General features: G+C 40.4%; 1 protein-coding gene across 3 annotated transcripts in view; it reads right to left on the bottom strand.

Moving 5' to 3' along the window:
- Window positions 1-22,676, bottom strand: part of ESR2 (estrogen receptor 2) — a 175,180-nt gene that overhangs the window by 134,438 nt on the left and 18,066 nt on the right. For 2 of the 3 annotated variants that reach the window (XM_024750802.1, XM_024750803.1), the window contains exons 4-6: window positions 21,828-22,127; window positions 18,987-19,125; window positions 12,997-13,130 (exon numbers count right to left, since the gene is read on the bottom strand). In XM_024750802.1, the coding sequence (XP_024606570.1) occupies window positions 12,997-13,130; window positions 18,987-19,125; window positions 21,828-22,127 (573 nt within the window). The remainder of the gene's footprint in view (window positions 1-12,996; window positions 13,131-18,986; window positions 19,126-21,827; window positions 22,128-22,676) is intronic. The other variant, XM_024750804.1, reaches the window with a different exon arrangement.

Here is a 22,676-nt window from a genome sequence, read left to right as displayed (position 1 = left end):
GGTGTTGGTGACATGGACCCAGGAGGCTGATGCCTACAATGCTTTGCCCCCATGTTCTCCATCAACAGAAAAGCACCCATCTGGCCTCTTCAGCATCCTTCTGTGTGTCCTTTTGTATCTTGGCTTTCTCCACCTACCCACGTCATGGGAACCCTCCCTATAAACTCAGAGTGAACCAGGGCTTGAGTTGATATCTCTTAATAATCTTCTTCATGTAAAATTGGCTTACCTGGTTCTAACTATTTCTTTCATTTAATGAAAAGTTTCATCCATATGAAAACTTTGTAATGAAAAGTCACAAAAGTTTGCAAAGCCCTAAAATTATTTGGATACATAGATCTTATTCCTAATTTTAAATATTTTCAAAGACTCATTATTTGCAGATTGATTCCACTCTGTTTCCTAGATTCAGTAGCCTCTAATTCTATCCAAGGGAGGACTTCCCTAGTCTCCAGGTTTCTGGGTGACAAGATGGCTGGTCTCAGGACTCTTAATTTGGATACGCTGTTACATTAAGTATAACACTCACATAACACCCTAGAGTTTCTAAAACACTTTAATAAATATTGTAATAGGTTGTGTTAAATGCAACATTTTCTGTTGTCTCTGAGTTTCAGGAGCCATATCAAAGACTGAGTATATATAATAGAGTAATACCAGGCACCCTCACATCTTACCTATGCACCGCGGAAGAGGATTTGCTGAGAGGGAAGTTCGGATGGTGCTGCCCTCACCCCATCTCTCCCCAGCAGAGAGGAACATGCTCTTCTAAGCCTGGTAAGGATCAGAGCCCTCATTAACTGTAAGAGTGTATATCCCTATTCTGGACCAAAAGCATTGTATCTAGTTCATTACTGCTAAGATTTTTATTAGGATCAAGTTGAATTTACAGACTATCTGTGGGGAAGATTAACATCTTAACATACTGAATCTTTTAACCCATTAACATCTCTCTCCATTTATTTAGGATTTCTTATTTCTGTCAGCAATGTTTTGCAGTTTTCAATGTGTGGTCTCACATGTTTTGTCAAATTTATCCTAAGGTTTCACAATTTTTTTTATTCAAAGTTTTCAAATTTTTTTTTTTTTTTTTTTTTTTGCGGTACGCGGGCCTCTCACTGCCGTGGCCGCTCCCATTGCGGAGTACAGGCTCCAGACGCACAGGCTCAGCGGCCATGGCTCATGGGCCCAGCCGCTCCGCGGCATGCGGGATCTTCCCGGACCGGGGCAGGAACCCGCGTCCCCTGCATCGGCAGGCAGACTCTCAACCACTGCGCCATCAGGGAAGCCCAAGGTTTCACAATTTTTGATGCTATTGTAAATAGTATTGATTTTTTATTTCAATTACCAATTATTCATTCCTACCATACAGAAATAAAATTATTTTTTATATATTTCCCTTATATCCCACAATCTGGGTAAACTCACTTTTTTGTAGACTCTGAGTTTTCTACACAGATTATCACATTTTTCAAATAAAGAGTTTTACTTCTACCTTTATAATCTGGATGGATGTCTTTTATTCTCTTTTCTTGACTTATGACACTAAAACTTCCAGTAAAACATTGAATAAAATTCATGAGAGTGGACATACTTGGCGTATTCCTGATAACAAGCAAGTATACCATTAGCTGTAGATTATTCATTAATGCCCCTGACTAGGTTAAGGAAGTTTCCTTCTGTTACTAGTTTGTTGAGAGTTTTTAGAAGGAATGGGCATTCGATTTTGTCAAATGCTTTTTCTGCACAATTGGAATAATCACATGGTTTTTCATTATTATTCTGTTAATATGGTAAATTATGTTGATTTTCTTTTTTAAATGAATATGACATGGTTTTATTTTTCTCATTTATTTATTGAATTAAAAAAATATATTGAATAAATATTGCATCGGGTCTTAGTTGCAGCACGTGGAATCTTTCATTGCGGCACACAGGCTTCTCTCTAGTTGTGGCGCACAGGCTCCAGAGCACAGGGGCTCGCTCTGTAGTTTGTGGCACACCGGCTAGTTGAGGTGTGCAAGCCCAGTAGTTGTAGCGCTTGGGCTTAGTTGCCCGGTGGCATGTGGGATCTTAGTTCGCCGACCAGGGATCGAACCCGCGTCCACTGCACTGGAAGGCAGATTCTTTACCACTGGCCCACCAGGGAAGTCCCTGTTGATTGATTTTCAAAAGTTAAAGAACCTTGTATTCCTGGGAAAATCACACTTGTTCACAATATATGATTGGATTCTATTTCTAAAAAACAAATTTGAGAATTTTGGCATCTGTATACATGAGAGATACTGGTCTGCTGTCTTCTTTTCTTCCAATATGTTGGTCTGGGTTTCCTATCAGAGTAATGAGTTGGAAAGTATTGCCAACTCCTCAGTTTTCTGCAATAATATGTATAAGCTTGGTATTACTTATTCCTTAGATGTTTGGTAGAATTCTTGCAGAAAAGCCATCTGGGCCTGAAGTTTTCTTTGTGGGAAAGTTTGTAACTACAAATTCAATGTCTTTGATAGATATATAGCTGTTCAGAATTTTTAAGTTTCTTTTTGATTGAGTTTCAGTAATTTGTATCTTTCAAAGAATTTGTCCATTTCATCTAATATTCAAGCGAATTGGCATAAAGTTATTTATAATATTACCTTATTATTCTTTTTAATATCTGCAGAAAAATAACATCACCTATCCCACTACTGATACTGGTAACCTGTATCTTCTTTCCTTTTTTCTGATCAGTCTGGCCAGAGGTTCATCAATTTCATTGATCTCAAATAATCAGCTTTTGACTTTCTTGTTTTTCATCTACTATTTTCTTTTTTTCTGTTCCATTGTTTTCCACTCTATCCTTTATTATTTCTTTTCCTCTGCTTATTTGGGGTTTCATTTTCTCTTCTTTTCCTAAGTTTCCTTAAGGTTGAAAGCTGAGGTCCTTAATTTCAGACCTAGCTTTTTTAATTGAAATATAGTTGACATACAATTCTAAGTCAGTTTCGGGTGTACTACATAGTGATTTGACATTTGCATACATTATGAAATGATCACCACAATAAGTCGAGTAACCATCTGTCTCCACACAAAGGTATTACAATATTTTTGACCATATTCCTAATGTTATATATTACATCTCCATGGCTTATTTTATAACTGGAGTGTGTATCTCTTTTTTTTTTTTAATTTTTATTTATTTATGGCTGCATTGGGTCTTCATGATTGCGTGAGGGCTTTTCTCTAGTTGTGGTGCGTGGGCTTCTCATTGCGGTGGCTTCTCTTGTTGCGGAGCACAGGCTCTAGGAGCATGGGCTTCAGTAGTTGTGGCATGCAGGCTCAGTAGTTGTGGCTCATGGGCTCCAGAGCGCAGGCTCAGTAGTTGTGACACACGGGCTTCTCATTGCAGTGGCTTCTCTTGTTGCGGAGCACAGGCTCTAGGAGCGTGGGCTTCAGTAGTTGTGGCATGCAGGCTCAGCAGTAGTGGCTCACGGGCTCTAGAGCGCAGGCTCAGTAATTGTGGTGCACGGGCTTAGTTACTCCGTGGCATGTGGGATCTTCCCGGACCAGGGCTTGAACCTGTGTCCCCTGCATTGGCAGGCAGACTGTTAACCACTGTGCCACCAGGGAAGCCCTGGAGTTTGTATCTCTTAATTCCCTTCAGTTACTTCATACACTCTCTCTCCCCTCCAGCAACCACCTGTTTGTTCTTTGTAGTTTGTTCTCTGTATTCATTAGTCTATTTTTGTTTTGTCTGTTTCGTTTTTTAAATTCCACAAATAAGTGAGATCATACAGTATTTCCCTTTCTCTGACTTACTTCACTTCACATAATACTCTTTAGATCCTTCCATGTTGCTGTAAATGGCAGGATTTCACTTTTTTTAATAGCTGAGTAATATTCCATTATATGTGTGCATACATACACATACACACACACACACACACACACACACACATCCCACATCTTCTTTATTCACTCATCTATTGACAGACACTTAGGTTGCTTCCATATCTTGGCTATTGTAAATAATGCTGCAGTGAACATTGGTGTACATGTAAACCAGGATACACATTCTTTTCAAGTGCACATGGAACATTCTCCAGGATAGATCACATGCTAAGCTACAAAACAGTCTTAATAAATTTAAGAAGGTTAAAATCACATCAAGCATCTTTTCTGACTACAACAGTGTGAGACTAGAAATCAACTAGAAGAAAAAAACTGCGAAAAACACAAACACATAGCATACTACAAAAAAAAATCAGTGGGTCACTGAAGAAATCAAAGAGGAAATAAACATACACCTGGAGACAAATGAAAATGGAAACACATGATCTGAAATCTATGGGATGCAGCAAAAGCAGTTCTAAGAGGTAAGTTTGTAGCAATACAAGCCTACCTCAAGAAAAATCTTGACATATTCCTTTTATTGGAATATGGGCCTTGAATGCTATAAATTTCCCTCAAACTATTTTTTTAAATTAATTTAGTTATTTATCTTTGGCTGTGTTGGGTCTTTGTTGCTGTGCACGGGCTTTCTCTAGTTGCGGCGAGCTGGGGCCACTCTTTGTTGCGGTGTGCGGGCTTCTCATTGCAGTGGCCTCTCTTGTCACGGAGCACGGGCTCTAGGCACACAGGCTACAGTAGTTGTGACTTGCCAGCTCTAGAGTGCAGGCTCAGTAGTTGTGGCTCACCAGCTCTAGAGTGCAGGCTCAGTAGTTGTGGCGCACAGGCTTAGCTGCTCCGCGGCATGTGGGATCCTCCCAGCCCAGGGCTTGAACCCGAGTCCCCTGCACTGGCAGGTGGATTCCCAACCACTGCACCACCAGGCAAGCCCTCCCTCAAGCTACTGCTTTAGCTGCAACCCCAACATTTTGCTGTGTTCCACTTTCATTTTCAGTTAGTTCAAAATGCTTTCTAATTTTAATTTTGATTATTTTTCTGTGATCCATGGATTATTTAGATATATGTTATTTGGTTTCCAAACGTTTGGAAATTCTCCAAGATCTTTCTAATATTGGTTTCTAATTTAGTTCCATTGTGTCAAAGAAAATACTTTGTACAAATTAAATTCTTTTAAATGTATTCAGACTTGTTTCATGGTCCAGGATATAGTCTATCCTGGTAAATATTCAATGAATACTTGAAAAGAATGTGTCTTCTGCTGTTTTGGGGTTGAGGGTTTTTAAAATGCCAATTAGGTAAAGTTGGCTGGCAGTGTTATTCAAGTCTTCCCTATATTTACTGATTTTCTGTCTACTTATTCTATCAATTATTGAGAGAGGGGTATTAAAATATCCCACTATAATAAGGGATTTGTCCATTTCTCCCTGCAGTTTTATCAGATTTTACTTCATAAGGTTTGAGGTTCTCTTATTTGGTGCATAAATGTTTAGGATTGTTATGTCTTCTTGACAAATGGACTCATTTATCATTATGAAATTACCTTCTCTATTCCTAGAAATATTCTTTGCTTTAAAATTTACTTTTTCTGATATTAATGTAGCCACTCCAGCTTAATACTCTGTTCATTTTTTAAACCCTTTTTTCTTTCTATTCTTTTTTGATAGTTTCTATTGCTCTTGCTTAACAGGCACTATTGTTTCTTCTGCTATGCCTCATCAGACGTAAGTCCATCAAAACATAGCTTTCACATTTAGAAATTTAATTTGTGTGTATTTCATATTTTCCATGTCTCTCCTTAACCTGTTCATGCTTTCCTCTACTCCTTGGACATATGGAATATAGTTACAGTAATTGTTTTAATGCCCTTGTCTACTAAGTCTATCATCTGTATCACCTGGTGTCTTTTCCAATTATTGTCATTTTCCTCATAATAGGTCATATTTTCTGCTTCTTTCCATGCTTGCTAACATGTGATTGGTTTACCCTGTTAAGTGCTGGATATTCTTCCATTCCTTTAAATAGTCTTGAGCTTTATGCAGTTAAGTTACTTGGCAATAGTTTGATCCTTCAGACTTGCTTTTTAAGTTTCATTTGGTAGGAGCAGGGCAGCCTTTAGTCTAGGGCTTATGTTACCTCACTACTGAGGCAATACCTTTCTGAGTACTACAACCAACATCCAGTAGAGTAGAAGGTTTTTTCCCTGTGGCTGGTGAGAACGTGAACTATTCCTGGCCCTGTGTGAACTTCCAAGTGTTGTTCTGCCCGCTCCTTTCTGGTGGTTCTTTCCCTGCCCTCGGTTAGAATCATAAGCATGAAATTAATGCTCAGCTGAAGACCTGAAGGGGATCCTCTGCAGGTCTCTAAAGCCTCTCTGTCCAGCTCATTCCTCTCCAGTTCTCTCCCCTGAAAATCCTAGCCTTCCCAAATTCACAACTCTGCTCCCTCATTTCAGGGAGACCACTGGTGTCTACCTGGGTTACTTCTCCCTGTATTGCAGCCTGGAAACTGGCTCCAGGCAGTAAACTGGTCAAATGGATCACCTTGTGTCTATTCTCTTGGGAGTCACTGTCCAATGTCCAATGTCTGTTTTATATATTCTGTAGGGTTGTTTAAATTCAAGGTGGCTAAGTGGATTCTGTCCCTGTGTTTGTTTTCAAGTTAATGCTATAAATAATCAAAAAGAAAAAAGCCTGTAACTTGAGATGCTTAAAATCTAGTATGGAAAAGACTCACCTCTCCTGACAGTGGAAATTTTCCCACAGAAACAGAACCCCATTTTCCTAACAGCAACGCAGAACAGGATAAATTCATTTTGAATGCCGTTATGACTACCAAGCCAAAAAAATTTCTTAAGAAAAGATTTCTTAAATTGGGATTTACTGTAAACAAATCCTACTCACTTACTGTCCCAAGTGGTAATTACATCACATGCCTACCTCACCCTCTGTAATTCTCTCTACATGGCAGTTCTGTCAGATGCTGCAGGAGGAATGCCGTAGCCTTAGGCTTTCCCATTTGCACAGATGTTTCTAGTTTCCCAACAACACAATATGATGTCCAGAGGCTAAAATGACTGTGAGGAGCCTTGCCAAACATAAGGCTTTACACTGCAAAGTGGTGTAACAAGAAACAAACTGCTTTCCAAGGAGCACTTTGCTGCACAGAAAAGAGTTCTAAATTATTTCTGCAAGTAAGAGAAGCCCCATAATCTGGCATTTGATGATCCTCCTGTATCAAGGTGGGAATGAACTTTCCAGGGAAATCTTGCCTTTAACAAAGACAAATGACAACAAAAATCTGAGGTAACGTCTGTAGGTAAATTCAAAGAGAAGGTCAGAAAAAGTTGATTTTCTTCCACAGTTTCATATGTCCCACCTGGACATTTCCTATATGCACATCAACTTAATCACTGATGTAAGCTGGGCCCTCATATTATTTTATAGAAGGGGAATGGTAACAATAAATGTCAAGAAGGTGCCAGAAGCTCCAAAGCATTTAGGAGTCTTCTTGGCTTTCCCTACAATTTTCATTTGTCCAACAACTTACCATTTCTACTCACAAATGTCTGCTTTCTAGAACTGCGGTAGGGAGTGTACTGGGTGTGGGGGAAATGTCCTGTCAGGCAAGTAAGGCCAGATTGAGATCCAACCAGGAAGTACCCAAAGGTTGTCTTCAGGGTCTCTGAGTCTCACATGACCTTCAAATTCCTTCTTCATTCCCCCTCTCCTCTCCTTTAAGACCTAACTTCCTCCCCCCACGCCCACCTCCTGATCCAGCTATCTCCCGGACAGCTCTCCATGCTCTATACCAGGGTTACTCAAAGTATCATCTGTTACCAGTTCACAAAGAGAGAAGAAGAAATTGAGGGTAAGCATTTGGAAACTTTTACAGTAATTGATAGAGTAATTTTAAATCAGTTGAATGTAACAACAAAATACTAGGGCTTGTATTTTGCACTTTTCTTTTTCTAGTACTTTATTTTTATTTCACAAAAGTAACTATCTACATGAAAGGATATACCATGTTCTTGTATTAGAAGAATCAATATTGTCCAAATGACTATACTACCCAAGGCAATCTATAGATTCAATGCAATGCCTATCAAATTACCAATGGCATTTTTCACAAAACTAGAAAAAAAATTCTAAAGTTTAAACGGAAACACAAAAGACCCCAAATAGATAAAGCAATCCTGAGAAAAAAAATTGGAGCTGGAGGAAATCAGACTCCCTGACTTCAGACTATACTACAAAGCTACAGTAATCAAAACAGTATGGTACTGGTACAAAAACAGAAATATAGATCTATGGAACAGGACAGAAAGCCCAGAAATAAATTCACGCACCTGTGGTCAACTAATCTATGACAAAGGAGGCAAGAATATACAATGGAGAAAAGACAGCCTCTTCAATAAGTGGTGCTGGGAAAACTGGACAGCTACATGTAAAAAATGAAATTAGAACACTCCCTAACACCATACACAAAAATAAACTCGAAATGGATCAAAGACCTAAATGTAAGGCCAACACTATGAAACTCTTAGAGGAAAACATAAGCAGAACACTCTTTGACATAAATCACAGCAATATCTTTTTTGATCCACCTCCTAGAGTAATGAAAATAAAAATAAACATAGGGACCTAATTAAACTTAAAAACTTCCACACAGCAAAGGAAACCATAAACAAACAAAAAGACAACCCTCAGAATGGGAGAAAATATGTGCAAGCAACTGACTAGGGATTAATCTCCAAAATATAAAAACAGCTCATGCAGCTCTATGTCAAAAAAACCAACAACCCAATCCAAAAATGGGCAGAAGATCTAAATAGATATTTCTCCAAAGAAGACATACAGATGGCCAAAAAGCACATGAAAATGTGCTCAACATCACTAATTATTAGAAAAATGCAAATCAAAATTACAATGAGGTATCACCTCACACTGGTCAGAATGGCCATCATCGAAAAGTCTACAAACAATAAATATTGGAGAGGGTGTGGAGAAAAGGAAACCCTCCTACACTGTTGGTGGGAATGTAAATTGGTACAACATTATGGAGAACAGTATGGAGGTTCCTTAAAAAACTAAAAATAGAACTACCATATGATCCAGCAGTCCCACTCTTGGGCATATATCTGGAGAAAACCATAATTTGAAAAGATACATGCACCCCAATGTTCACAGCAGCTCTATTTACAAAAGCCAAGACATGGAAGCAACCCAAATGTCCATCTACAGATGAATGGATAAAGATGTGGTATATATATACAATGGAATATTACTCAGTCATAAAAGAGTGAAAATGCCATTTGCAGCAACATGGATGGACCCAGAGATTATCATGCTAAGTGAAGTAAGTCAGATGGAGAAAGACAAATATCATATGATATCGCTTACATGAGGAATCTAAAAAAATGATACAAATGAACTTATTTACAAAACAGAAATAGAGTCACAGATGTAGAAAACAAACTTATGGTTACCAGGGAGGAGGGGAGGAGGGATAAATTAGGAGATTGGGATTGACATATACACACTACTATATATAAAACAGATAAATAATAAGGACCTACTGTATAGCACAGGGAACTCTACTCAATACTCTGTAGTGACCTATATGGGAAAAGAATCTAAAAAAAGAGTGAATAGGGACTTCCCTGGTGATCCAGGGGTTAAGACTCCATGCTCCCAATGCAGGGGGCCCAGGTTCGATCCCTGGTCAGGGAACTAGATCCCGCATGCCGCAACAAAGATCCCACAAGCAGCAACGAAGATCCCCCATGCCGCAACTAAGACCCAGTGCAGACAAATAAATAAATAAATATTTAAATGTTAAAAAAAATAAAAAAGAGTAGATATATGTATAACTGATTCACTTTGCTGTACAGCAGAAACTAACACAACACTGTAAATCAACTATACTCTAATAAAAATAAAAATAAAGTAACTATAACAATTGGGAAATTATAAAAGAAAAGAAACCTGGTGCTTCACCATAGAGAGTTTGAGAAGCACTGCTCTATGTGTTTCCCTTTCATCAAAACCAGTGCCAATGCCCAAGAGCACCTGTTAGAGAGGAAATGAATATAGGCTGGAGGGGGAGAGGTCAGCTGCTCCCACATCTGGAGACAGCCTGCGACCCATGTGGCCACAGGTTCTGCATTGAGTTTTGGCTTCAGGAACTGCTGCTTAGTCTGATTTAAAATAAAGTAGCATAATACCATCTCACAGATTTCTGCTGTTTCAAACACTATGCTCTAAAATTGGATAAAATCTAGGTAATAAAGCCCCATACATTGCCCAAATGAAGTCTGTAAGTCATCACTTGAGAATTAAAACCTGGACATACATATTATTTGAGAAAGAAAGAAAAAAAAAACAAAAAACAATAACCTAAAGGCCCAACAAGAGTAAACAGCTAAGCAAAGCAATCAATACCTGGTACAGCAGCTGGATTGAATACCATCAGGTAGACAGCAAACTGAACAGGATGAAAACTACACAGAAACTTAGAAATGTGTGCAAAATAATATGTCTCTATTAATTGTAGCGATGTTTATAATGGTAAAAAAAATAGAAAACGTATATTAAACAAAGGCCCATCAATAGAGAAAAGGCTGAACGATGTAGACAATGCCCTTGCTTCAAAGACTGAGTCAGATCTCTCCTCACTGTCCTGAAGGGATTTCACAGCATTCTGAAAAGGAAAAAAGCAAGAGGCAAAGAAGTATTTGTATGTAGTGTCCCAAGTTTTTTAAATGGGGGGAAAAAGGTCTGTGTATATACCGGAGGTGAGGTATTATTTTAAATGATTATTAGAGGATGGAGGAAGGTATAAAGGCTACCCTCTGGTTGTTAAGATTAGCTACTTGGTGTCTGGGTGGAAGGATCAAGAAAAAATGGGATCAAAGCAAGCCTCCTTCAAAGTTTCCATAACTTTTAATACAAGATGCTATGCTGTTTATGTAAAATTTTATATATGAGCATATGTGTACATATCTATCTCTCTATCAAGAGCTGTTAAAGAACAGTCACCAAAGATATTGTGGTTATCTAGGGCAGAGAGGGGGGATTCCTAGTGATTTTTATTTTCTTCTTTGTATGTTTTTCTTTTGTTTGAATGTTTACAATAACCAGGTATTATTTATATAATAAAAAAAAACAGCAAAGCTACAACATACATACATCTTAGATGCTTTCCTCATTTCCCACCTCTAACCCATATATTTCCCTCAAGTCAGGTCCCTTCCTCCCAGGCCCCTCCACACCAACTTAGTTCTGGCTCTCATTGTTCCTAATAACTCCTGTTAGGCCCCTTGCCTCAGTCTCTCCCTTCTCCAGTCAGTCCTCCGCACGGAAGCCAGAGTGACCTTTCAAGAATGCCTATCTGGGGCTTCCCTGGTGGCGCAGTGGTTGAGAGTCCGCCTGCCGATGCAGGGGACACGGGTTCGTGCCCCGGTCCGGGAAGATCCCGCATGCCGCGGAGTGGCTGGGCCCGTGAGCCATGGCTGCTGGGCCTGCACGTCTGGAGCCTGTGCTCCGCAACGGGAGAGGCCACAACAGTGAGAGGCCCGTGTACCACAAAAAAAAAAAAAAAAAAAAGAATGCCTATCTGTCCATGATACTTCCCTGCCTGACCCTCTTCTAGGGCTGCTCAATGCCCCAGGCAACAATTCTCAACAGGAGTTACACTCAGTAATCTTCAACACTGCATTTTACAACCTTGTCCGCCTCCCCCTGCTCTTCCACTGCATGACTTGCAGCTCCTGGCTTACCCCCGTCCTTTCATTCTTCCCTGCCTACCCCTCCCACCTGCCCATCAACTCATTCAACACCCAAACATCGTTCCCTTCTGCAACCACTTCAGCACTTCTCCTCCTGTCTTCCCAGAGTACTCAGTGCTCTGCACACACTTTGTGATAGCACTGAGATCATTCTTTTTAGCAAATTTGTTTTCTCTCTCTCTCTATGAGCCATGGGAGGGCAGGAATACATATATCCTCTACATCTTTAGTGAATGAATGAATGAAATGAATGAATAAATGAACTTGTAAAAGCAGAACCCAAAATAGTAAATATAAATGCATATTAACCATGTAAAAGGTCCGTATAAACACTGAAAAGGGGCTGAAAGTCCAGTTATAAAATACATCAGTCATGGGGATATAATGTACAGCATGGTGACGACAGTTAATAATGCTGTATTGCATATTTGAAAGTTGCTAAGAAAGCAGATCTTAAAAGTTCTCATCGCAAGAAAAAAGTTTTGTTAACTATGTATGGTGATGGGTGTTGACTTATTGTGATCATTTCTCAATATACACAAAATTCAAATCATCTGGGACTTCCCTGGTGGCGCAGTGGTTAAGAGTCCACCTGCCAATGCAGGGGACACGGGTTCGAGCCCTGGTCTGCAAAGATCCCACATGCCATGGAGCAACTAAGCCCGTGCACCACAACGACTGAGCCTGCGCTCTAGAACCCACGAGCCACAACTACTGGAGCCCGTGTGCCACAACTACTGAAGCCTGCGTGCCTAGAGCCCGTGCTCTGCGGCAAGGGAAGCCACCACAATGAGAAGCCGCGCACCGCAACAAAGAGTAGCCCTCGCTTGCTGCAACTAGAGAAAGCTCTCATGCAGCAACGAAGACCCAACGCAGCCAAAAATAAAGAAATAAATAAAAATAAATTTATAAAAAAATTCAAATCATTTATGTTGTATACCTGAAACGAATAGTGTTATATGTCAATTACATCACAATGAAATAAATTAAAATGTCAAAAAAAGAAAAAAGGATGAGAGGTAAACATTTTGAAGTTCGCTTTTTCCTTTTCCAGTAGAGTGGTTTCAGCTACTTTTTAAATTACTACCAGTAATTCACCCAACGAATAATTTATATTCAAATTACCAGAAGTTAACTACAGTTTAAATGCCTATAAAATGAAACAGAAAAGTCCGAAAGAAAGCCATTTTCCCCTTTTTAAATAAAATAAGAAATTCAGAAAAAAAAAAAAAAAAGAAAGAAATTCAGTACTCCTCAACACCATGCCAGCTCTAGAAACAGCATCTCTCCCCCATAAAACATGGCCCAGCTGTGTGGTTACTTACTGGAGTTGAGGAGGATCATGGCCTTGACACAGAGATATTCTTTGTGTTGGAGTTTTAACTCGCGAAACCTTGAAGTCGTTGCCAGGAGCATGTCAAAGATTTCCAGAATTCCTTCTACACATTTCCCTTCATCCCTACAAAAGTCCATTTAGAAATGTAAGGAACACACAGCTTCCGGTAACCATCGAAAGCAATAAGGAGTATTTTCTTTTTAATCTCAAGTTTCATCTTGTATACCCTTTAACTATAACAAGATAGTAATGAGACCACACCCAGAAATGTGAAATTACTAGAATTATTTTTATATAAGGAAGACAGGGCATTTCCTAGAAGTCCATAAAGCAAACATTTGAATATAAACTCTTTAGGCAACAGTGTGCACTGAAAGTACATTTTCCTCCTACCTATTCACCAAATGTTTTCCTTAAAGGAATACCATTTCTGTTATTTTTGACCTAAACTATGTCAGCCAACCAGCCCTCAATATGACACATATTACTAAAATGATACAGTCCATGTTCTCATCAAAAAACTCTGAAGTATTAATGAGGAAAGACTGAACATTACAGAAGCAAATATCCCAAGAAGAAATATTACTTTATATCTAGGGCTTAACTCTCACATCCTGGTGGTCAACTAGAAACTGGTGGGGCAACTAAGAGACATTTAAATGCAGTTTGAAGAAAAGCTAATATGACATACAAAGAAATCACAATTACAGAAGATGGATTAGAATCAGGAAAGGAAGGTAGAAATGGAGACATGGTAATTTTGATGTGCCAAAGATTATTTTTAAGCAAAAGTTTTAGACAAACTTTGGACTATGTAATAGAGATTCTTTTGAGCACTCCTTACGGAAATGAATGTTTAAGCATACTTTTGAAGTAAATTACTTGAACTGTACCTAGAAAATACCAGCCTCAATTCACTCCAGCCAGACACACATTATTCCACCTCACTGCTCCCAAAACAACTTCCATTATCATCAGTCATAGAGCTACTGGAAGTCCTTGACAAGCAAGCAGTTAAATGATTTCACCACGAAACATTCATTTGCTTCTAAAAGCCTGCAGTACACAGCAAAGGGCAGCTATGGTGGCCATGAGTTTCTGCAAGTTTCATTTTCAGTCTGTAGCAGCTCCTGAAGGGGAACTGAGATCTTCAAAGAACACTGGCTGGTCCCTCCTCCTTCTCCCAACCCCAAGCCAGGACATTTCCAGTGATGGTAGTAGTTGGAGAAAGGGCCTCTGTAGAGTTCAAGTGAACTGGCACCAGTGGGTACTACCAATCCTGCTAAAGCCTTTCCTATTTGGTGCTATGCTTGGATGCCCGCTTACCAGGATCCTGCAGTCCACAGCGTTCACACCCCCGCAAGCTCACTACACAAAGCTCCAAGTATGCAAACCGCGCACACTGGCAAACAAGCGCGGTAACTTTGGAAACCAGTTTAGACTTCCTGAAAGTGCACAGGTTAAGTGATAAAATGTCAGTGCCCCCTAGAAGTCACTCCTAAGGGAAAGGCCACCTTGGAGAATCAGAGCCCTGGGCAAAGGGTGCCAAAATCTATAGGAAAGGCCCAGCCCTCCAAATGCTATCCGCCCACCTCCCCTGCTCTGGGCTTTCCCAGGCAGCCTGCTGCTAATGTCCAGTAAGGACATGCATGCCCTGCACATAGCAGAGGCACAAGAAATACTTATTCACTTATTCACTTGAATGCCCCGCAAGCCAATCATCAAATCACTCGGCCTAGGACAATTAATTATTGGAAACTGTAATTGGTGGGTTTAAGAACATCTGATACTGAGAAAAGCTAGTATTAAAATATCTCTGGGGGCAAAAACAAAATATCCAACAAGTCCTGCATTGACAATTTAATAGTTTGGCTCTTTACTCTTTTGTGAGACCCAGAGGTGGGGTCACGGGCACATGTGTGCATGCACACACACACACACAGGCACGCACACACACACACCTCCCCAAGTAGTACGATAAGGAGACTCATTTGAAATCAATCCTATTTTGCAGAAGCTGCCACCTGTGCCTAAAAACACATCTCTAAATACTGAAGTTAGCACCATTTCCTCATCGAAATGTATACCATTTAAAATGTAAATTCATATTTCAAAAATGGAGGTAGAGGGACTTCCCTGGTGGTCCAGTGGGTAAGACAGGGGGCCCGGATTCCATCCCTGGTCAGGGGAACTAGACCCCACATGCCACAACTAAGAGTCCGCATGCCGCAACTAAGACCCGGTGCAGTCAAAATAAATAACTAATTTTTTTTTTTTTTAATGGAGGTAGAGTTTATATTTTAGGGTATCTTAGGCCTTGATAAATGCTGCAGCTCAAAGTAATCAGGACATATGTACCGCATGGAAAAAGTGAATTTCTCAACCAGTTGTAAAGAGCAAGGTCTGATTGCTTTCTCCAGCAGGTGTGAGAGCCAACCATCTCATTCAAGGGGTGGCAAGGTTAGAATATTTTTATTCACTTCACAGGCTGTAGAAAACAAATACATTTCTAGAAAATAAATGAGAAATATAGGGGCAATAAGGTACAATATCTTATAAAGGACACCCTAATAGAGTTCTACCTTAAAATGAGTTATACAGAACAGAGTGAGGAAGGACTTTACAATCAATGAGACCTATTTCATTTATTCTGTAAGTAACTATGATTGACACTGAATTACGAGTAAGAAATTAAGACAGGTTTAAAAGATCTGAATTCAACCTAGTGGGTATATGAGTTGGATGTTAAAATACTGAAACAATATATCAATCAAACCAAACTACTCATGGAAATTTACTTTTACACTCCATTTCCCCATAAACGAGTGCTAAATAAAAATAAAAGTAGTAGTTCCATGTGGACTATCTTATATTTGATAACCACTCCCTTTATAAAAGAAAAATACTCTGTTTGATACCAAGGACAACGTGTTGAAAGAGTGGGCTTCCCTTTGGGGTTCACTGTCTTGTACTGGCATATATAGGTCCGCTGGCAGCACACATGTGGCTAATAGACCACAGTTTGTCTATCTTTGTGTGGGTGGCAGTAGGGTTGGGAGAGCTTAGCTCATGGGAAGGACTGAAATATTGAACTCAGGTGAAATGATCTGAGTACAAAAGGGAAATACAAATTCAGAAGTGAAAATTCTGTCAGTCTCTTGAAGAAAGTTCAATATACAAATACCTGAGGTGAATGCAAACTCAGTACATTTATACTTGTGAGTCCACAGAACTCCATAAACATACACTTCCTCTGACTTTTTAATAACATTTGACAGTTTCCTATTGATGCTAAGGACACATAATGTCTTAGCATATATGATTTTTTGAGCAAGTAGAAGTTCAGATTCTGTGGTAGATCTTCACATGAATTGGGATTCTAGTGATTACTAAAAGAACTACCTTGTTAGAAATAAGCTGAGATACCCGGATTTTCCTCTCATCCTCAGTAGGTTCAAGTTTTCTCGCTGCAGAAGCCTCAACAAGAATAAAGGGAAACAAATTATAGTCTCAGTCGCCACAAATAAATAGGCTAATTTAATTGTATTCACTGCTTACATGGTCATACCACCACTTAAAGGAACTCTGACAGGACAATCTACCAAAAGACAATTATTTTCATGTAGTGTGAAAATTATTTATTCACGTTGCAAAAAAGATTCACAATAGAACACTTTTATGGTGCATGATCCCTGACTTTTGGAATAAGTCACATTTTGAACATTTTTGAATAAGCAGCTCCTCCAGAAACATACCCATTACATTAAAATGTATTTATCTGTATAACAGATGCACTAAGAGTCTCGAAATTGAAATTCTATACTTTACAGAGTGCTCAAATCAAGTAGGGACTGCAACAAAAAATAACCACTAGTAGGCACTCCAAAAAAATGCCTGTTCAATGTGAATGCATTTACAATTCCTAAGAACTCCTCCTTCATCCTCAATATACTCAATTTCTATGTTGTAAAAAATAAGACATCCAAATATTTATAAAGTAATGTGAGTCTATTAAATAACATATAAGAAAAATTACTTTTTTTTCTTCTATTACTTAACCAACAGGTAAGCCTAAAATTTATCTGGGATTGGTGTCAATTTACAGTAATTTATATACACATGGGAGTTAAAGAACCCGCACAAAGAGGTAAGTTAGTTGTACTAAAAACCAGGAATGAAATAGTCACTGAAAATAAACACTAAACGTGGCATCAATTTTAGAAATCAAGGCAAAAAATAAAATAACACAGTCCCAAAGTCTGCAAATTTATTGGTTCACCAAAGGATAGAACTTCTTCCTAGCACTAACTTCTAGGGAATTTTGTGTGTATATTTGTGTGTGTGTGTGCCTTTAAATGCCAAGTGGAATATAATGAGTGAATGAATGAATGAATGAGACTGATGGCTTGGCTGGGTGCTTGGCCTTGCAGCCTGCCTCGCAACATGGTACCCTGAGATGAGGAGGAGCAGGTTACTGAGGTGCACAGAGAGTGAAACAGAGTTATTCTGAGATAAAAGAATAAAGTAGAAAGTTACTTTGCCTTTTGGCCTCCTCCTCTTTCCTCTTCCAGTTCTCTATCCCGCTGGGAGGCATGTACTGTTGTAGGTAAGAGTGTGAACTTCACAGCCAGCCCCTGTGCCCAGCTGCATCACTTGCTAACTGCAGGTAAGTTACCTACCTCCTGTTTCCATATCTGAAGGACAGGGATAATAATGGTGCTTACCCATAAAGGGCTGTTGTGAAGATGAAATGACTTAACACATATCAGTGCTTAAGATGGTGCCTGGAAGCCAATAAGTTAGCTAGTTTGATTGCTACTGAAGGGTCTGGGCTTCCAGAACCTCCCTCTGGGCTTGCTCCTAGTGGAGCCACAGTCCACACTCCAGATCTTCCCAATGGCCCTGTTCTCCACCAACACACCTCTGTTACTTAGAACAGTGTTGTCAATGCTGTCATCCATGACAACAGACAGAATGGGTGCTAATTCCCTGGGCTATTACTTTTCATCTGAGTAAGGTGTGCATGGGGATCTTCTGATGATCTAAAGAGGCAATGCCAAGGGGCAGATCCTTTCCATTCATAACACTAGGCATCCTTCTTTGTGCACAGAGTCAAATGTGACTGAATATTCAACACTAGCACTTTTTTCAATATAAGGAATGTGGAAATCAATTTCCATGGAGATTTTCAAACTGTTCAAATTTACCCCAAGAAAGCATTCTACTTTTCTCCTAAAAAGCCTGAGTGTCGTACATTCTAGCTTTCCCTCCATGAACAGTTCACCTAAGTCAATTAAAAATTGGTTCCTTTTCTGCACCATCTTCAAAAGAAAACTAAATGCAACCAAGTTATCACATTAACACTATCGTTCCCCAGTTTCCGTTAACTTTCATCTGGTTTTAATAACCATTCGTTCCACGGCTATTGCCAAAAATGCTATACAGTACATGTAGTTAGAGTGAGTTAAAGCATGTTAAAATAAACTTGGTAGATTTGTAAGAATTTCATCACCTGTCCAAATAGCTGGAGATGTACAGGGTCCCTACCCGTGGAAAAAAACAGCAGGACAGCTTAAAATTATAACCTGAAAATGGAGTTTTTTAGTGCAGAAAAATCTAAGTTGACGTGTACACTTAGTGGCCACATACCCTGCAGGACACAGGCCCCTGCTGTGGTCTGGCCAGTGAATGCTGCCACACTGAAAGAATAGGTAAGAATGAGTCACAAGACACTTAATCATTGTGCCCATGCTCTTTTCATTCTAAGAAAAGGTAAGAATGAGTCACAGGACACTTAATCATTGTGCCCATGCTCTCCTTGGGTTCTTGACCCAGTGAAGGAACTCATGACATTATCCTCCTTTTACCTGCCCTCTCAGGAGTAAGGTTTTAATTGCAGAACCCAGGACTTTGTTCCCCCTTCACTCAGCGCCTCACTCAAACCAGTCGGAGAAGAAACACAAAGTATTTTTTTCTCACCTGTCCAGAACGAGGTCTGGAGCAAAGATGAGCTTGCCGGGGTGGTCGATGGAGCGCCACATCAGCCCCACCATGAGCACCTCCAACCAGCAGCTCTCCAAGAGCCGCACTTGGTCGTACAGGCTGAGCTCCACGAAGCCTGGGGAAAGCAAGAGGCTGTGAGCACACCCCACCCTCCTCCTCAGCTCCCCCGTTCCATAAAAATAGAAGAGCAATCATACGGGGCGGGGCGGGGGACGTCAATATTTTAAAGACATTGCTAAATGCTGACAAGTGAGAAAATCTTGAACTCAAAGTGAGTACTCACTATTTTCTAGTCTCAAACCCCTTCTAGAGAGAAATGTACTTCATTCAGAATTTCTAAAGGACTGTCACCTGGGCTTATACACCTCCCCAGACAGATGCTAGGGCAGAACAGAAAGCTGGCCCTGACCTTTGTTGGTTATATCCTAATAATCCCTCTGCACTACGGAGAAAGACAGAGCTCAGCTGCCAGTCAGAGGGGCTGCCAATCTGGCCCAGCCCATGACTGGGGCCAGGAGGAGTGGGGGGATGGGAGAGTGGGGGTGGCGGATGGGAGGCTTGCAGAGAGAGCAGGGCCAACCCCTGCAGAAAGTCAGAGCTCCAGCTGAAAGAGTTTCTTCAATTGCTTAACATTTCCCATCTAGCGTTAGAATCATTCTTCTGAGTAGGTGTGCTGTCTCTAAGCTACTGTACGCTGAAGACGATAGGTAACAACTGAAACAGGTCCCTAAGGGAGGTGAGCACTTCAGAAGCAGAGATCACCGGTGCTTCCTCCGTAAGCCACCGTAAGAGGAGGAGGCAGTATAATATAAATATAGTAAATATAAACAAATGGCCTTGGAGTGCAATGCATTCTGCTTAGAACCCTGCTCGGCCTCATCCCAGCTAGTTACTTAATCTCCTATGAAGTCTTTGTTTTCTTACAGGAAAAATGGGGGCAACAAGGCCTATCTCTGAGAATTTCCGACAGCTAGAATCTCTCATCATCCTCATTTCACAGACGAGGAAACTATGGCACAGAGAACACACATGGTTCAAATCTTTGAACAATTATAACACAAATCTGCACAAAGGAGAATTTAATAAAGTAATGAATGGAAAGATGGATAAATCCTTTCCAAAGCCACATTCTACACTCAGTTCCGGTTCCTGATATGTGTACACGTTTCAATCTCACCCACAGTTATAGACAATAAGCCTACCCAAAGGAGATCAAGCTTTTCATACTTGTAGATATTCAGCAAAACCAAGGCTAGGTGATATTCCAATTTTTTTTTTGTTTGTTTAGACAATGACTATATTAGCTGAGAAAGGGGGGAAAAAAATCCCACAGCTTCAGACTATGCCTAAGCTTTCTGAAAATTTTCCAAAATACCAGGCTTGAAGAGGGACTAATGCAGCTTAAGAGTTTGGTTTTAAAGAAGCTGCACAGCTCTCAGGAGTAATTAATTTCACCACTACTCTCCACGTGGGATCTTGAAAACTAGGCTTGGAATCCACGTAGAGCAAAAGCTAGAGGAAATTGCGTCAGTATTGTCTCCTATGGGAAAGAGCTGAGAATAAAACAGCATTCTGGCAAAGGTGAAGATGCTAGGCTACAAAACCAAAGTGGAAAACCTGGAAATTCTCAGAAAGCTCAGAAGCAAATGACCCCTATGGATACTATTACCTGAGGCTCTTACACCCAGCTGCTCTGTCACCCAGCTTCATGCCCCCTTCTCAATCTTTAAAATGTGCTTAATGCAGTTGCTGACCTCCAGGCCATGGAAATTGTCCCTAGTGGCTTAGAACTTGGAGAGATACCTCATTTCTTAGACAAATGTATAGACGTACATGGAGAAGCCCTTCCAGGGGAATGGTGGGTTGCTGTCATTCTATGTTAGAATCCTTGATTCATTCTTTCACAGAAACACCAATTCAAATAATAATTAGATGGTGACAATGCAGTATATGTTACAAACTGGTCTTGGAAAGTGGACACATTATAGGATGGAAAATGAATGTTCTAAATGACAATTTACGAATAACCAAACCCATTTTTAAGTCTATCAAGTTAAAAAGCATTCCAGGTTTATTGATGATTCATGTTACTTCTACAGCTGATTTACTCTATTTATCCACATATATGTACATACTACTGATTCCTTCTCTATTGGAACAAAATTTTACAATTCCTATTTAGCATCTGAGAAATGTTTCACTTTCATACTGGTCATACTGAGCCCCACCCCTCCTCCCAAGGTGAGAAGTCCACAGCCAAGAGATGGGTTAAGGTGGAGCCCAGATCCCTTCCTTTTAGACCATGTTCCAGGTCCCAGGACCCTAGAATTTCCTGCCTAAATGGCCTCATATCCACTTCCAGAGCCTGGGTGGGTCTCTTCCCTGGGTCCTTCGTCCCAGACCAGATCTAGGCATGAGACATGGCCAACAGGCTAGTGTCCGTAGGAGATGTGGACAGGTAGGATGGGGTGTGTGCAAGGTGGTGTGGGATGGATCCAGGAGTTGGAGAAGAAGGCAGAGAGTCAGGAAGAGAAGGGGTCCACCATATACAACTCTTTCTGCACTGCCATGTCTGGTACAGAACTCAGAGGAATTCAAGAATTCTAAACTGGAGCCTGGTCTTCCAGGACGTGTTGAAGGCATACATGTCAAAATAGGAAGAAAGAACATATTTCATTTAAAGGTTATAAATCAAGCTCTCAAACTGCTAAATACCCAAGACACAACGTGGACCTCCATTTTGTATTCTTGCCCCATAAATGTTAGAGGCGGCCCTTTCCACAAATAAATTTAAAGCTAAGACCCAGAAAGCCCTACCCGGAATTTTCTTGGCCCAGCCGATCATGTGTACCAGTTCCTTGTCAGCCAGCTTGGTCAGGGACATCATCATGGAGGCCTCGGTGAAGGGCGTGCTGGGGCGGCTCACGAGCACGTGGGGCGGCTCGGCCTCGAGGAGCGTGAGCACCAGCTGCTCTGGGCTCAGGGCACTCAGCAGCAGCTCCTTCACGCGGGTCACGTGCCCACCATTTTTCTTGGCTTTGCTCAGGCAGTGCAGCTGCTCATCAGAATTTCTCTGCCTTCGAACTACGCGGTACCCACACCTTTCTCTCCGGGAACCTAAAGCAGAGAGCAGACGATAACACACTGCTTTCCCGTCTCTTCTCCAACCCAGCAGTCAAGTTCCCCCAGTCGCCAGGGTAAAAATGAAGCAGCGATATCACTGGAAGACCTGAGTCTATTCACAGAATGTGCCTTAGAACAGGAGCCCGACTTTTATTTCTGGAGCCTGTGGGGCACGTACTAAAGATTATTGTATTTGTGACTGACTGTACTGGCAAAATCAGTAATGACTTTTTAGGGACAATAGCCCAAATGATCTTTAGGTTTCCACTTCAAGGTCATCTATTCCATTTCTAAATCTAAATCCATTTCTCTTTTAAAGAGTGCTGGTATACCTCAGTTTCCAAACCATGAAATTAGGAATCTTCTTCAGGAAGAAGATAAAGAAAAGTTAGGAACTGATTATAAATAATGCACTTTTAATAATACATCCTTAAATTCTTTTGCGTGTGTGTGTGTGTGGGCATGTCTGTGTATTCTTTTTACATACTTAACACAAACAAGTTTATTTCAAACAATAAAGTAATTGAAAAAATCTGGAAAATA

The sequence above is a fragment of the Neophocaena asiaeorientalis genome, unplaced genomic scaffold (genome assembly GCF_003031525.2).
Source record: "Neophocaena asiaeorientalis asiaeorientalis breed wild unplaced genomic scaffold, Neophocaena_asiaeorientalis_V1.1 scaffold140, whole genome shotgun sequence".
NCBI lineage: Eukaryota > Metazoa > Chordata > Mammalia > Artiodactyla > Phocoenidae > Neophocaena > Neophocaena asiaeorientalis.
This window is presented reverse-complemented; position numbering and strand designations above follow the sequence as displayed.